General features: G+C 39.1%; 1 protein-coding gene across 3 annotated transcripts in view; it reads left to right on the forward strand.

Annotated features, from left to right (window-relative positions):
• The window catches only part of dnmbp (dynamin binding protein), a 31,118-nt gene extending 15,702 nt beyond the window's left edge, over positions 1-15,416 (forward strand). The window contains exons 1-14 of one of the 3 annotated variants that reach the window (XM_060858047.1): positions 1,350-3,360; positions 8,832-9,019; positions 9,132-9,231; positions 9,319-9,466; positions 10,576-10,593; positions 11,297-11,496; positions 11,626-11,756; positions 11,847-11,951; positions 12,065-12,196; positions 12,313-12,645; positions 12,888-13,067; positions 13,152-13,350; positions 13,465-14,123; positions 14,246-15,416. In XM_060858047.1, coding sequence (XP_060714030.1) covers positions 1,548-3,360; positions 8,832-9,019; positions 9,132-9,231; positions 9,319-9,466; positions 10,576-10,593; positions 11,297-11,496; positions 11,626-11,756; positions 11,847-11,951; positions 12,065-12,196; positions 12,313-12,645; positions 12,888-13,067; positions 13,152-13,350; positions 13,465-14,123; positions 14,246-14,431 — 4,392 coding nt within the window. In that variant the 5' untranslated portion in view covers positions 1,350-1,547 and the 3' untranslated portion in view covers positions 14,432-15,416. Of the gene's footprint in view, positions 1-1,349; positions 3,361-8,831; positions 9,020-9,131; positions 9,232-9,318; positions 9,467-10,575; positions 10,594-11,296; positions 11,497-11,625; positions 11,757-11,846; positions 11,952-12,064; positions 12,197-12,312; positions 12,646-12,887; positions 13,068-13,151; positions 13,351-13,464; positions 14,124-14,245 lie in introns of those variants that run through there. The other 2 variants (XM_060858030.1, XM_060858039.1) reach the window with 2 other exon arrangements.
• Positions 15,417-15,681: the final 265 nt, after the last annotated feature.

Genomic DNA, 15,681 nt, shown 5'->3' on the forward strand with positions numbered 1-15,681 from the left:
TTTAATGATGGTTTAATGATTGACAGATGTTGTCTATTTCTCTTAGACCAGTGCATCTCTGTTCTTGGACATTTTGCTAGAAAGTTTAAATCTGTTGAAAAAAAAATGGCACTTGCATAACATATCATTCACCCATGTCTTATTTACTTCATATAATCATTGGTACAGTTATATTATTGCTCTCTTGTAAGGAAACAAACAGATTATTTAGCTAAAAGAATATATATTGCTTTAGTGTGAAAGAACCAAGTATATGAATATAAATGGGTTTCTACCTGTCATTAAACAGCAGGAATGCTGCACCTGACCTCCCTAGACTGAATTCTGGTAATATAAGATTCTTAATGCTGATTACACTTAAGAACGAAAAGGACGAAATAGAAAAGAACCATTTTGTGTACACACATACTTTCTAAATTGTCCTAAACAAAATGGTTCTTTTCTATTTAACACATGCTTATCCTGTTTTCAGAGCAAGTACCTTCACTTTATAATGATTTCTTCTTTTGATTTGTTTCCTCAAGTTTCTTTTCTGTAGCTTGGAACAGCTTGAAAAAAACACATTCCTAATAATTACTCCTTCAGCTGGTTCAAAAGCAGGAGATATACTATACTGGAGGACATGAATAGCTGTTTTTTCCTTCGCTCACTAAAACATGCCAGAGATCAGCACGGCCCTAGACAATAGCCCATTGTGAAGTGTACAGGCATTTTAAACCACACAGTAGTCTCTGAGATAATCAGCCTGTGTCCAAACTTTCCCAGGTCATCCCACTGAAACATAAAAGAAAGTTTTATAAAATCATGGGATTCATGCAAATGTGGGTCAGACAATTATCTTTCTGCTGCTTACACGACACTGGCACCTAGTGAAAGGGTTATGCTAATCGAGTCTAAACAGAAAATAATGGGATCCTATTTGAGATAAAGGCTGAAGTTTAAGTGTCTCATAGCTTCAACTCAGTATTTCAAACTGATTAAATAGCTGTTAAACTAAAGCAGTTTTGCAAATTAGGAAATAGGTATGAATAAATTTATGGATAACTTATGGAATAATCGTTTGAAGTAGAAGACACAGTTCTGGTTGACAGTGTCAAGTGTGAAAACACCAAAGAAGAAGAAAGAAGTATCTGCAGAAAAGGAGTAAGCCTCTCCCTGGCATAAGGGCATTTCTGTGAAGGCTAGCCTTTGTTTTTCTGCAAACAGAGACTCACAGCCAATCACAAAATTCCTGTAATCCACCACTCATGTGACTCCACTGAATAATTACCCTTCGTTCCTCCCTCTTTCCTTCCCCCTTTTTTTCTTTCGTCCTCTGCCTCTTTCTATTGGCTGGAAAGACAGAGGGAGTGAAGGATTGAGTTTCTTACAACTCCGCCACACAGTTCAGCTCTAGCAGCTGTGGGAGACTGAGGAGAAGAGAGAGTGTGTGTGCTTGGCCATGACTATGCCTGACAGGTGGACTCCTGTCTCTGTGGATGTAAACAGTGACTTTTGGAGGACTTAACACAGCTGGCTTTGGTGGAACATTCATTCTTCCAGACAGAATGAATGCTCAAATAGCACTGGGACACCCTATGGTGGCTGCCCCAGTTCCATGGGATTTCAGCAGAGCTCCTCCTCAGAGAGGAAAAAGCATGGAGGAGTTGGTGAGTGACAGCTGGGAGAGAGAAAGGTACATCCAAATGCATATGCACTTTCAACAACAGCAGCAGCTACAGCATCTACAACAGGCAATGGTATTCCCACAGGATTTTGGGCCTGCACCGGGCTATTTGGAAAACCAAGCCTACCTCAAACAAACCACTGGTATGCACCAAACCTGCTGGGAATATGAAGACTGTGACAAGATCCCATACAGAGATGGTCTTCCACAACAGAGGGACCAGTTCTTCTATCACACACCTGAGGCTGTGTTTAAGGAGCCCAGGAGTCCACAGAAGTTTACTGGAAACCACTGCTTTTATGAGCCTAAAGAAGATGTGAACTTTACTGACCACAAAGGGAATAGGGATCATGTCCAGAGCCCGCAAACAAAGGAATATCCTAACCATATAAAACGGGACAGATATGACCATTGGGATGTGGATGAGTATTATGATGAGCAGGAGCACAAAAAAAGACGCGATCAAACAGGACGGGATGCTTACTATGACAGAGACAAAAGGGATTATTCTGACAAAAAGAGAGGCAATTACAGAGAAAGGAACCATTATGAGCATAGAGACAGTGATTACTATAATCATAAGGAGCTGGATACATATGACCGATATAACCAAAAAGATTTGGATAATTCTGACCATTATGGACACAAGGACAGTTTGCGAAGGGATTACTACGACTCTAGACAGAGACAAAAATATGCATATAGGGATACAGAATACTGTGGACATCGAGAAAAAGAGTTCAGCGATCACAGAGGTTCAGATCAGTATGTCCGTAAACCAAAGGACCAGTATGACTGTAGGGGAGAGGGCCGTAATTACAATAGAGAGAGTGAGCAAGACCGCAAGAAATTCAATCGCTATGCATACAGGGAGAAAGACAGCGATGATCAGAGAGACAATGATGAGTATGAGCAAAGAAAAAGGGGTTGCTCAAAATATAGGGAAATTGATTTTGATGATCGGAAAAAAGTAGACCACTATAAACGCAGAGAGAATCCAGATGCAGAATATAAAGAAAAAGACCACTATGCTTGGCAGGGTGATGCCCAAGCTGACCTTAAAGAAAGGGATACATATGATTCTAGGAAAGATACCAGGTACAAACTCAATGAGAAGGTCCAATATGATCGTGGAGAAAAGGGTCACTATGAATACATGGAACATCTTCATGAGCAAAGAATAAAAGACACTTATAGGGAAAGGGACCGCTACCAACTCCAAGGTTATGATCGCTATTATCACAGAGACAAGGGTAACAGATACCATAGATCTGATGACTCCTATGATAATGAGGTAAAAGACTATTTTGAGGACAGGGAATGGGAGGATGATCAGTATGAGCATAAAAGCAGTGGTTACTGCAAAGTTTCCACAGATGGATACAGCAGTGATTATGACCGTTGGAAACACATAAAGGAATGGCAAAAGGATGTTTACCATTCACAGACAGTTAGAGAGAGGAGTGTAAGGAGCTACGAAGATCCTATCACTCTGACCCATTTTGATCACGAAGACACCAGGAATGGGGCATGCATTGACCCAGGCTCAGGGAGACTGGATGTGGGAAAACAAGGCTGGAAAAAGCAGAAGGCACAATATGGAGGTTCATTGGACAGGAACAGTTTCTACAGAAGAACGGCTCCTAGTTCGCTAAGGAAGTCTGAGTTTGTCATCAACAGGAAAGAGAAGCAAGGTAAAAAATTTCTGTTCAAGTACAAACAGTACATCAACACCTACAAGGCCAGAAAATGTAAAACACACTGACATTAAAAGGATGACAGGGAAACCTGCCGAAACTATGTAGCAGAGTCCATGTGGTTAGCACCTTTATTTACAGCCAGGCTCTGACCTTCAGTTTCTGCCTTGTGTGGTATCTGATCAATTCAGGAAATGCCAGAAGTGCTGATTACACTGTCACCAGTGTAATTAGCTAGCAGTGTGTATATGTGTGTGATTAGGTACTCTGGCTCCTACTGTAGAGCAGAGAAGGCTTCACTGATTCTTCACGAAAGGTGATCTTTAAGGCAAGGCATGTAGGGTGGAGAGACTAGTAAAGCAGGTTTTGTGGCTTCATGTTTTTGTTGGCTCCCTTTCTTTCCTTCTCTGTGTTCTCTCATTTAGTTTCTACCTAGTGTCTTAAATCACTGTGTCGAAACGTGGGAAACATGTTTGGGAAAAGTACATGATTTGCAGAAATGACACAAAAAGGCTTGTAGGAACAAGTGTCCTGGCTTTTTTTTTATAGCATGTTCGATCATGACTTGATCTTGTGACTCTGAGATCAGGTTCTGTGGTAAAGCAACTAAATAGGAGGGTTCAGCCCTGCCATGATAGGGAGACATGAGGAGATCTGGGAGGTTGACATGGGCCTGGGTCTTGGGGGTGTTTGGGGGGGGGGGGGTGTCCAGGTGTACTTGTGTAAATCTGTTCCACTTAAAGTGTAACTTGTGTTATCCACTTATCTATCAACCCCCTAAAGAAGCGTTGAAAAGTAGTGAAAAGTGAGATTCCTTTGGCCTGTGTTGTGTATGACATAGAACAGGCAGCCTGGGGAGCCCTGGGTAATCCTCTGTAGTGCATAGCTATAATTACCCATTGGGGGAGGAAAGAGGCTCGGACGTCTTGTCTGGGACTAGGACGTGTCTAGCACCAGAGACCCTCCTTTATACATTTTAGAGGGAGCTGAAACTGTAAACAGAATAGTTTACTCCTGAAAGGAGGGTCATGCTTCCTCAGCTTGACTCACAGACTGAGCTCAGCACTTTTGGGTTTTAGGGACCCCAGTCTAATTTTTCTATAGATATGATGGTTCAGATGATTCAGAGGTATGTAATTGAGAACAGAGCTCTCAGCTACAAAGATATTTATTTATGTTAACCTCATAAGCCAACAATAATGCTTGCCTTTAAAAATATCTCACATTTAACATGATTATGCATGAAAAGCCAGCTTTAATCCTCAGTGTTATCTAATAGTTAATGTAATCTGCAACATCTAGCAGGTACAGTGACCAAAAAACACAAGTTCAGTCTGAGTAGCAGAGGTCATTTGATAGCAAGACTTGACCAGCTGGTATAGTTAATGCTTATCGAGACAAATGCTGCTTAATCCCTGTGCAGCTGTCCATGTGGTTGAGTGGGATTACAAAGAAATGTTTAGGAAACATGCATACAACCTTCAAATAACATTAAGCTTAGGGTCAGCTTGAGCAGCATCATGAGCAGTCTACACAATATGTCTTGAGAAGTATTTATCTAATAATGTAGGTCAGCTACGCAGACACACAAATGCAACAGTCAGCACTTAAGGTGACTCTTCACTGCTTTATTAAAGAAAGATATTTTCCATAAAACTCTTGTTGATATAGGTATTGAAATTACATACTAACATAGATTGCAGTTTTTTATTTTTATTTTATAAGATAAAATTTTAATGCTCATGTATATGGTGAACATAAAACCTTAAATAATTATATAATGTAAAGAAATTATAAAATGTAACCTGTCTGTCTCGAGATCTTTGTAACAAAGGTGTAAAGGAGATGACAATGTGTACGTTCATGTGTGTGAAGAGCACTAACTATTGTATTGAGTTATCAGTCAGCATGCAGGCGCCAAGTTTAGTGCTGATGCACCACAAGAGCAGCCTTCTAAGGATTGATGCCAATGCAAAAAACCCTTCTATGTTTGACTGTTGAATGAGACCTTTCAGCCATGTTTTATTCTTCTTTTTTGTCCTTGAATGTCTTGCTTTGTCCCATTTGAGCCCTAGATAAAGGCAGTAGACATGTGTGTATTTATAGCATATGTTTGTAATGCTAATCTGACTGTTTTCAAGGGATTACAGACACCCAAATCACTTACACTACATGGTTTAATGTGGAACCTTATCAGACAAAGGTGTAAAGAAGAGTGAAATATTGTCAATGCAGCACTATTGGTTGCATTTAGATTAAGGATGCGTTGTTTTTTATATTGTGTCAGAATGTGAATGGCTTTACCTCAAAGTTGCAAAATGTGCACTGAAATCTCCATAGGGCTGGGAGATTTCACAAAAATTGTCAAATCACAAATAGTGCACAGCTAAGTAGTGTAAGGAACCACAATTACTTAGTAGTAATAGTAATATTATTAGATAGCGTCTCTAAATTGCTTAGAACACAAAATAAACTAGAAAGTAGACAAAACATAATAATCTACAGCCTAGTCAGCAGCTTGTTATGGTGATTAACAATTAGCCCATTTAGTTCTCATGTAATGTTTTTGTTGATGTTTTAGACCTGCACATTAGATCATACTGTGATTGCAATTCAGACATCCGTGCTTCAGAATGTGCTATATAAATGTGTTACTCCTGAAACAAATAAGCCTCTAGTTTCATGAATACTCACATACTTTTGTCTCTGGTGCGTAATAGTTCAGGCTTCTCAACCTACACAAGTATTTGATGATAAGTCCTGAGGAAGTACTGGAATGTGACCCCACTGGCTTTTGAACAATAGCAAGACAGACCCGTGCCTTTTTGTTGAGAAAGAAATGTAGAATATATTTCCTGTCTTGAAGATACTCTTTGGTTAACGTGTTTCTATTAAATATATTGTGTACTATGTCTATCTTGACCTGTACAGTAAGATTTGTACGTATTTTCTTTGGGATGTTTGCTTTAGGCTTAAAATAAATCTCGATGTGCTTATTTGGATGTGATTATTGCTTTGTTTGCCATTGTATTAGTAACAAATAGTAAAAGTAATCTCAGTATTTTCAAACATAGTATTCAGCTCCACCACATGCTTTCAATCTCGGGTTGATTACGTTGGTCTACCAACACATGTATCTATGGCAACTGTGCATTCTTCTGTGAACTTTGTGCGCAGTGCTGATAGTGTGTGACTTTAGACTGCTGTGATAGTTAAACAGCTCATAGGGCAGACTCTCAGCGTCAACCCATAAATCACACTCGGTTCACACTTCAAACAGAAACTCCCCTTAAATTGTTTTCAGTTCCGTAGTTGTACTTTGGAGAAATCGTTCAATGTTTTTTTTCTGACTCTAATTGGTTTTGTTTTCTTTATTTGTATTATTATTATTATTTTTTTTTTTATGTGAAGCACATTATTAAGAAAACCGTATTTTCCCACAAACATAGATTTTACGTTGTATATGGAGCTCAGACCTCATGAAAAGAAAATGTCCACCTGCTTGTTGATATATCTGAACAAAAGTGTGAATGAGCAATAGGATCAAGAGAGGCCTCATTTTGAGAGATCCTTAAGATCTTGATGGAATTTAAATGAGGTAGACTTTTGAATGCAGGGATTGGTCACTGCAAAGTCATGGGCCAGACCCCCCAAAATCACTTGGCATTGGAGTTGATGTGACATTTGTGATTGTGTGTGTTTGTGTGTGTGTGTGTGCAGGCAGGCCTCAGGACTCCAGCTCCAGCCTTTTGTGACTGTGTGCACTAGTGAGTGTGCTCACTCAGTTGTGTGTAATGGTTGTAGGTTCCCATGCATTCACATGGAAATGTGGGCCCAGAATGGAGCCCGTGTTCCAGACTTGGAGCTGCAGAGAGACATAACAGGTTCTCTGCTTCAGAAGAACACACTGCTCATGACTTTGCCACTTGTATGTTTGTGTCTGGTTGCCAGGAGGACAGGTGTGTTTACAAGTTGACTAGAGATAAGCGAAAAAAGAGGTTATATGATTGACGCCTTTAGAGTTACTTTTACAGTCTTGGACAAATGTTCTATGAAATTATTAGAATTACAAAACAAAGTTTTAATTTTAATTCCAAAGTAAATGTATCATTATTAAATGTGTGTTTGAAGATGTATTTATGTAGCACAAACACAGACAACTTTGTGAATTTATGGAGCAGGCCACTGTGTGACTTACACAACACATGAAAACCATGCCTTGCACAACCTGCTCTTTATTTGGAGCATCATATAAATAGACAGGATGATTTATAGCCAGGGACCACTGTTGAACTGCACTGTTGAAATGACTAGGGAAACCTCTGTACTGCCATCCCTGGGTGTGTGGGGGCTACAGAGGACGTTGTCAGGATGAACACTATGGAAAGAGATCAGACACTGTACATGAATTACTTCTCATGTACAAAATAGAAAGAGGGGAAGAAAGAAAGTGTCTTTTGTACTGTATATATCTGCTTGGTATTACCCTTTCAACTATTCACACAAGCGTTGCTGACAGAAGACACTTTCTTATGGGTTTCACAGTCCCATGTGCCACTCCCCTGCAAGAATGTACTTATAATGACTTTCACTGTTCTGATATGGCACATAGATAGTATTGCTACCTCACAGATCCAAGATCTGAGGTTTGATCCTGAGGTTACTGTCTTTGTAGAGTTTCATGTTTTCTACAGGTGGCTATGTAGGTTTCATCCTGGGTTTTCTCCCACCTCCCAAAAACATGTCAGTAGTTGGATTGGCTAAATGCTAAATTGCTTCTGGATATAAAAAATGTGTGTATGTGGTGCCCTGTATTGGACTGATAAACCATTGAGAGAATATTCATGCCTCATGTTCAGTGTTCCTCGTATAAACTCCAGATATACCTTGACCCGGACCAGGATAAATTTTACTCTTAATCAGTTTTACTCTTCTGGACACAGGTCTCATGTTAAATCATGAAATACTATTTTTTAAGTAAAGTAAAGTACTAATTCTGGCTTTGAATTGTACGTTTAATATTGCCTGATTTCTCAGTAGTTGCCTGACTCATTTATTGTTTAAGCACAAGTGTTTGGCTGAAAGCATTTACTGTATTACAGTCATTCATTGAGTCATGACCAGGAGTGAACTTTCGGTGTGTTGACATGTTGATCTCATAGAGATTCTTCGTAACCCTGGTATATAAGAAGGTGGTGAGTTGTACCCCATTGTTATTTGTACCCTGATAAATAAATCAATATAATTGAAGCAGGGTGTGATTTTTTTATTTTATTTTATTTTGCCGTGATTGCTTAAGCCACTCAACTGTTTCCTATTTCTATTTAAGCATCTAATTAAATGACATATAACCTTCACAATGTGATCAAAGCCAAAACCAGGAAGGTACAGAATATGATTAATCCAGAAAGATGGCATTTACTAACCATTCATACCAACCAAAGGCATAACATTGTGTTTTCACACAGAGATGGCTGTGCTGTCGGCCCAGCCTAAATCGCACGAACCTGCTCCAGCCACCACAGTGGATCCTGAGCAAAGAATGTTAGAGAAAAGGTCAAAGGTCATAGAAGAGCTTCTGCAAACTGAGAGAGATTACATCAAAGACTTGAACATGTGTAAAACAGAAATTATCCTACCCCTGCAGGAAAAAAAGGTAAGTCTTAGTATAGCACTGTGTAGTTCTGCAGATTTTGAATATTGTTTTTAAAATGTATTCTCAGGCTTTATCTTTTGTTCTGATCTGAACATAATGCTTATACCTTAAGGTCCAGAATGTAGACTTTGATGGGCTCTTTGGCAACATCGAGGCTGTAACTGATCTCTCCACACGTCTTGAAAAAGCTCTTCGTGACACAGACTCAATAGGTAAGAAAAAGATCTCTACGTTAGAGTTGTTGCACAAACCTTATTTTTAAAATATACTATTTATTAACTGTATCATTTGTTCTTTAGGAAAAGTGTTCTTGGACTTCAAATCAGAGCTGGAAGACGTGTACAAGGTCTACTGTCAGAATCATGATGATGCCATTGCTTTGCTGGAGTCCTATGAGAAAGATGAAAACATTCAGAAACAGGTGCTGGAATGCCTGGAGAACCTCAGGTTGGTCAGAGAAAAGATTTATTTAGATTTATAGAACTACCAATACATGTTTGAAGCATGACCATGATAGTTGCGATAAGTTGCTATTTAATGGTTTTGTTTATTAAAAAGAGGCAGTCCTGTGTGTGAGATCATCATTTAATGGTAGTGCTCATGTTAATGTGCAGGAACTTAGGCCTACACCTACAAAACAAATGTTATTGATGATTCTATGTATACACACAAAGATCTTACTTGTGTTGGTCATTTTTTGTACAGTTTAAATGCCCAAAGTCTTCCTTGTCATCTGGTGTTTAACTTGACAAAAGTAAATATAAGTTGGCAAATAATGATGGTGTGATGTCTAATGTTATCAACAAGTTTAAGACATTTTCCTCTTGGTTTTGCCCTTTGACTCATTTATAATTTGTCATAATGTAGTAAAGTATAACCAGTGAATGTGAGTCGCTTTATTTCACTCTGCTTGTCAGGCTTCTCGCTAACATATTTTATAGTCTATTTTAATTAATCAAGTTCATTTGGAATTTTCCGTTTATAAACACAGCTTGCAAGAGAAATGGAAAAGCACACCAATGTTTTTAACATTACTATTTGTAAATGAGGGTGTTTGGCTGTTAAAGCTGTTAGAGATGGCACAGCTTTGTTTTACTGTATCTGAGCTTCTGTCAGTAAAGAACTTGGCTCTCCCGCTGAGTTCTTTTGAAAGTAGTTGTGAACCATGTGAGATTTTGAGGCCATAGGAAGCTGACATTTAATTTTTTCACTCAGTGGGTAAGCAGTGAGGCCAGTAGTGCATTAGTGCACCTATAAATTGAGTCACTGATGCCACATGCTGTCTTGGCGACTGAAAGTTTATTGAACTAACTCAAAGTAGTTTATTTTCTTTTGTATTTGTGATGGTTGCTTCTTACTTCAGTCTCGATATTGGAGGAAGGGCAAATCACTAAACCTTAAGTTTCTGTTAAAGCAATACCAAAATCTAATAAGTAATATCTAATGCTTTGTGTGATCATTAGACTAGCCAGTAGTGTCTAATTTGCAAACATAGAAGCATAAGACATAATCTGTTTTGTCCCGTCTTTCTCTCTTTTCTCCATTCTTCCTGACAGAACCATATACCATGAGTGGTAAGTCTAAACAAGCTTCTGCATGTGAAGTGCCTGACAGCATGCATGGTGTTTATTAACCCTCATAACCTGTTTGTTGTGTGTGTGCAGCCAAGGGGATTGTGTACTCACAGTGGTTTTTCTGTGTACTGTATTTTTGTTTTGTCTCTTGTTAGGGCTGTTTTCTGACTTGACATCAGATCGCACTTATTTAGAACTTTGAATTAGATACTTAACTTGTACACATGCATAATATGTCAAGTCAGAATTTAACCCCAAGTGAAATGTTTTTTTTTTCTTTCTTTTTACCTTTTTTTTCTTTTCAATTTACTGCCAGCGGGCATAAAGCTGTGTGGCGGTGTGATTTAAATATTAACACAGTCTCTAAGCAAATTACTAATCCCAGTGAATTTTGCTGTTTATTTTGTTTCCTTGAGGAACTATGGAAAAAATACCTTGTACACAATTCTTACAATATATATATATATAATTTGGTATCATTGGTGGTCAATATAACACTGAATTCTGTTTTTTCCACCGAATTGAAAAAATTGCTGTAACATGCAGTTCATCACCTTGTTTTTTTTATTCTACCAATATAGTGATTAAAATATACCATTTTAGAAGCTTTCCTTAACTGTCACCCACTGTAAAAGAATTACAATGAAGCAGGTCGATTTGTATTGACTAGAAAGTCTTATAAAACTCTTTGTTTTTTTCTTAGGGGAAAGGCCAACTACATAAATCTGGGTTCGTTCTTAATAAAGCCTGTACAGAGGGTGATGCGTTATCCACTACTGCTCATGGAGCTTTTAAATGCCACACCAGAGTCACACCATGACAGGAAGCAGCTTGCAGATGCAGTGTCATCTGTCAAAGGAATCAACGTCAACATCAATGAGTACAAAAGAAGAAAGGACTTGGGTATGTGTACAGTATGTGCACCACAATCTGAACTTTGGTGCTCCCTGTTTTTTTTTTTTGTGAAAACCATTGCAGAACCATGCATTTGTTATTCAGTGTTAATGCCAGACTGCCCTCTACTGTTTATAGTGGTGAAGTACCGCAAAGGGGATGAGGACAGACTCATCGACAAGATCTCAAAACTAAGCATGCACTCCATCATCAAGAAGTCAAACAGAGTGAGCAGTCACCTAAAGCACTTGACTGGAATTGCACCACAGGTATAATCATGTCACTTTAATAGCACATCCACATTTTAGAACTCCATCTGCAAACTATTTTGTTGTTTACCCTTGTTTGACTTTTTTCAGATTAAAGATGAAGCTTTTGATGAGGCAGAGAAGCGATTTAGACTCCAGGAAAGATTAATCAAGTCCTTTATCAGGGATATCTCTCTTTATCTGCAACACATAAGGGTGAGTATATTTCTTCAGCATTCAAACACTCATTTTAATTGATTAGACAAGCTGAATCAAGTGGTACAGTGAATTAGACTTTTTTCTGATGTTTTTCTGATGTTGCTTACCAGGAGTCAGCCTCCGTGAAAGTGTTGTCAGCCATCAGTTTCTGTGATATCTACACAGAGCGACATAAGAATCTGGATCCTGAGCGCTTCCAACGAGCCCATCGGTGTATCAGCGACAAGCAGTTCACTGAATTTGTGAGTGAAAAAACTTGTCATCACTTTAAATAACTGCACAAATGTATGCATGCGGTCTTGTTTTTTAAGTTATATTGTGCATTTATGACATATCTTGGCATTGTGTGTGTGAGTAGAAAGAGAGGATGGAGGCTCTGGTCATCTCTCCCCTCAACCAGCTGCTTTCCATGTTTGCTGGTCCACACAAGCTGATCCAGAAACGCTTTGACAAGCTGCTTGACTACGATAACTGTAAGGAGCGAGCAGAGAGACTGAAAGATAAACGTGTGCAGGAAGAGTTGCAAACAGCAAGAAACAACTACGAAGCCCTGAATGCCCAGCTGCTGGATGAGCTTCCCAAATTTCATCAGGCTGCTGAGGAGCTCTTCACCAACTGTATGCGGGGCTTTGCCCAGGCACAGAGAGACTTCATGTTTCTCACACAGGGAGAGCTCTCTCCACTCATGCAGGTGAGGATAGGTCATAAGATAATAGAGACATGTGTTAAGGCAGCAGTGGTACGCAAAAATATAACAGGTGGAATAGATGACTTTCAAAGCAAAACAGTTCAGATAAGGTTAGATGCCAGAAGCTGTATCTTTTTAAAGCCCGAACTAGAAGCACCAAAACTCGACCACAAGACAAATCACAAATGATGTTATTAACAGTAAATTATGTGAGTGTATAATTTGTGTCTTGTGACTTCTGATAGCTGTCGGGTATAGGAGGCACAGAGGGGAACCTGGTGTCGCTGTTTCAGGAAGAGCACAGCAGAGTGCTCCAGCTTTTACAGAGCTTCAGTTTCTTCCCAGAGAACCTGCCCACGCTACGCAAAACCTACGAAAAGAAAACCCTGGAGAAACAGAATTCCAAGAAGCCACTTCTAAACCCTGTGAGTTAAACACACTTGAAGCAATCAATCCCAAACACCCAGTGTATATAGTAGTATTAAATTCTCACTTTTTTCCATGTATAGCCAAATTCCATAATGCAGACAGACGAGCATCGGACAGGACTCCTTGCTCTCTACGGCCCAGAGAAACTCTACCAGGCTGAAAGGAATTTTAATGCTGCCCAGGACCTGGATGTGTCCATACAGGAGGGTGATATTGTGGGAGTCATCAAACAGCAAGACCCCATGGGAAGTCAGAATCGCTGGCTTATAGATAATGGTGGTAAGTATTTAAATTAAGAATGTAAATTTTTACTATTGTTTGTTTTTATATTCATTGTGTAACTAATGTTTTTGATTTTTGGAATAACTTCTGGCTTTTATTCTTATCCCGTAGTCACAAAGGGCTTTGTTTACAGCTCCTTCTTAAAGCCCTATAACCCACGACAAAGCCATTCAGATGTTTCTATTGAGAGTCAGTCTTCCACTGAGTCAGGATATGGTGGCTCCTCTCCTGTGTTCTCACGACAGAACAGCAACAGCACACTGACATTCAACCATGAGACATCTTCTGTCAGCTTCTCGTCAGGTCACACTCCAAACCATGCATCACTATGTCTGTCTCAGGACTCTAACCCCTCACACATGATGCCCCAAATCGATGCTTCATCACCAAGCTACCCTCAGACTAATCAGAGAGATACCCCTGATTCTACCTACAGGAATTCCCCCGATCAGAAAGAACTGTCTGAGACTTCTGTTCATAATGCTGCCAATCACAGAGACTATTCAGAGCCTTTATACCGAAATCCTGCGAATTACAGAGATTCTTCTAACTCCGGTTACACTACACCAACGAATCACAGAGAACACTCAGACTCTTCAGAGACAGACTCTTTTTGCTCCAATAAGAACTCTAGACACTATGCATCTCAGAGGCACACAGCTTATGGCACTCAGCAGAGACAGAACACTGAGTGTTCAGCACAAAAAAGGAAGCCTCAGTACTCTGCTGATAAATACATAGAGCCTGAACATGAGCTGGATGGCCATCAGGTAAACATGGTTAATTAGAACAGATTTTGCCTAATGTTCTTAATTGAGAAAATGTAATAGGAAGTGTAATTTCTTTTTCTCGTTACTTACCATTTTTCACTTTTTGTTGTCCTTTTTTTCAGATATATTATGCTCTTTATTCATTCACTGCACGCTGCTCAAATGAGCTGAGCATTTCAGCCAATCAGAGAGTTAGAATCCTAGAGTTCCAGGACATGAATGGCAACCAGGAGTGGTGGCTGGGTGAGGCCGGAGGACAGCGAGGCTATGTACCTTCCACCTACATCCGCAAGTCAGAATACACCTGAGCATGAAAGCTGCATCAGAGGAAGAGAAATATCCAGCTATCCCAAACCACCACAAATAAGCTGAGCTGCAGAGCCACGTGGAAGAAAGGACAATGTGCATTTACTTAATGAGTGATGGCTTGATGTGGTGAATGAGAAAGCAGACCATTGCTGCTTCTGGGAACAAAATGTCACTCTCCATGAATGCATTTTCTGGCTTTCCTTTATTTTCTCTTATGAACATTACCTCTGATCTCCTCATTGTGGCATTCTTGAAGAGCAACTATAACTTTGCATTTTGAGTTTGGAGAAAGAATGAAATGATTGTGTAAAAGCATGGGTTATGTTAAGGTGACTGAATAAACAGTAAATGCCTACATATGAGTTGGGAAGGACAAGTCGAAATATATGCTAGCACCTAACTGGTTTGCTAAAAGAAATAGACCATGAAGTAAAGGTTATAGAATGAAGTGGTTGGATATGTTAACACTGGCAAGAACCATTTCTAGAGAGAGTAAAGTATGAGAGCATGACATATTGGAGCTAGACTTGCTTGTTAGACAATCAGAAACATCCCATATTCAAATGTGTATGTGAACACAAACAATTAACAAAGTGAGCAAATCTCTCATAAAACTCAGAACAAGACTCAATATATGCTGAACAATATTTGAGTCCAAATAAAATGTAAAGAGGTGTTTTTTTTTTGTTTTTTTTTATAAATACAGTATTCCATAATTTAGTATTTTTCAATTTTCTGAATGAATTGTCCCTTACAGTGATCCTGATTGGGTTTAAGAGCCAGAGCCACATAGGAGTTTGATCAATAGTGAATTCATCTTTTGGAAGCCCTAGAGGTCTTTTTGATGCATGCCACTTTAACATACTATTGAAGATTTTCATCATATTCATCTCTGATGCTGTATAGTAACCATGTATGTACTGTATTCCAGTCACAAGCAATCTATTCCTTTCTCATTCGAATAAAACAACTAGGAAAAATAAACTTAATGACTGAATGGATCTATACGACAAGGAGCTCATTTACAGATGTGTTTGGATTCAAATATACACACACATTGCTTCATGTATCAGCATAGACAAAGGTATGTTTGACAAATAAACTGATAGTGAAATAAGCATTAGCACTTTGTTGCAAAGCTGTTGGAAATGACACATCTAAAGAGACATCTATGGAAAGAAGCAATAAGATTTTCTCAGGTGATAAGATTATGGATCAGAATTTCAGTGTTCATTCCCTGAGATCTAAT

Source organism: Tachysurus vachellii, chromosome 2 (assembly GCF_030014155.1).
Source record: "Tachysurus vachellii isolate PV-2020 chromosome 2, HZAU_Pvac_v1, whole genome shotgun sequence".
NCBI classification, from domain to species: Eukaryota; Metazoa; Chordata; class Actinopteri; order Siluriformes; family Bagridae; genus Tachysurus; species Tachysurus vachellii.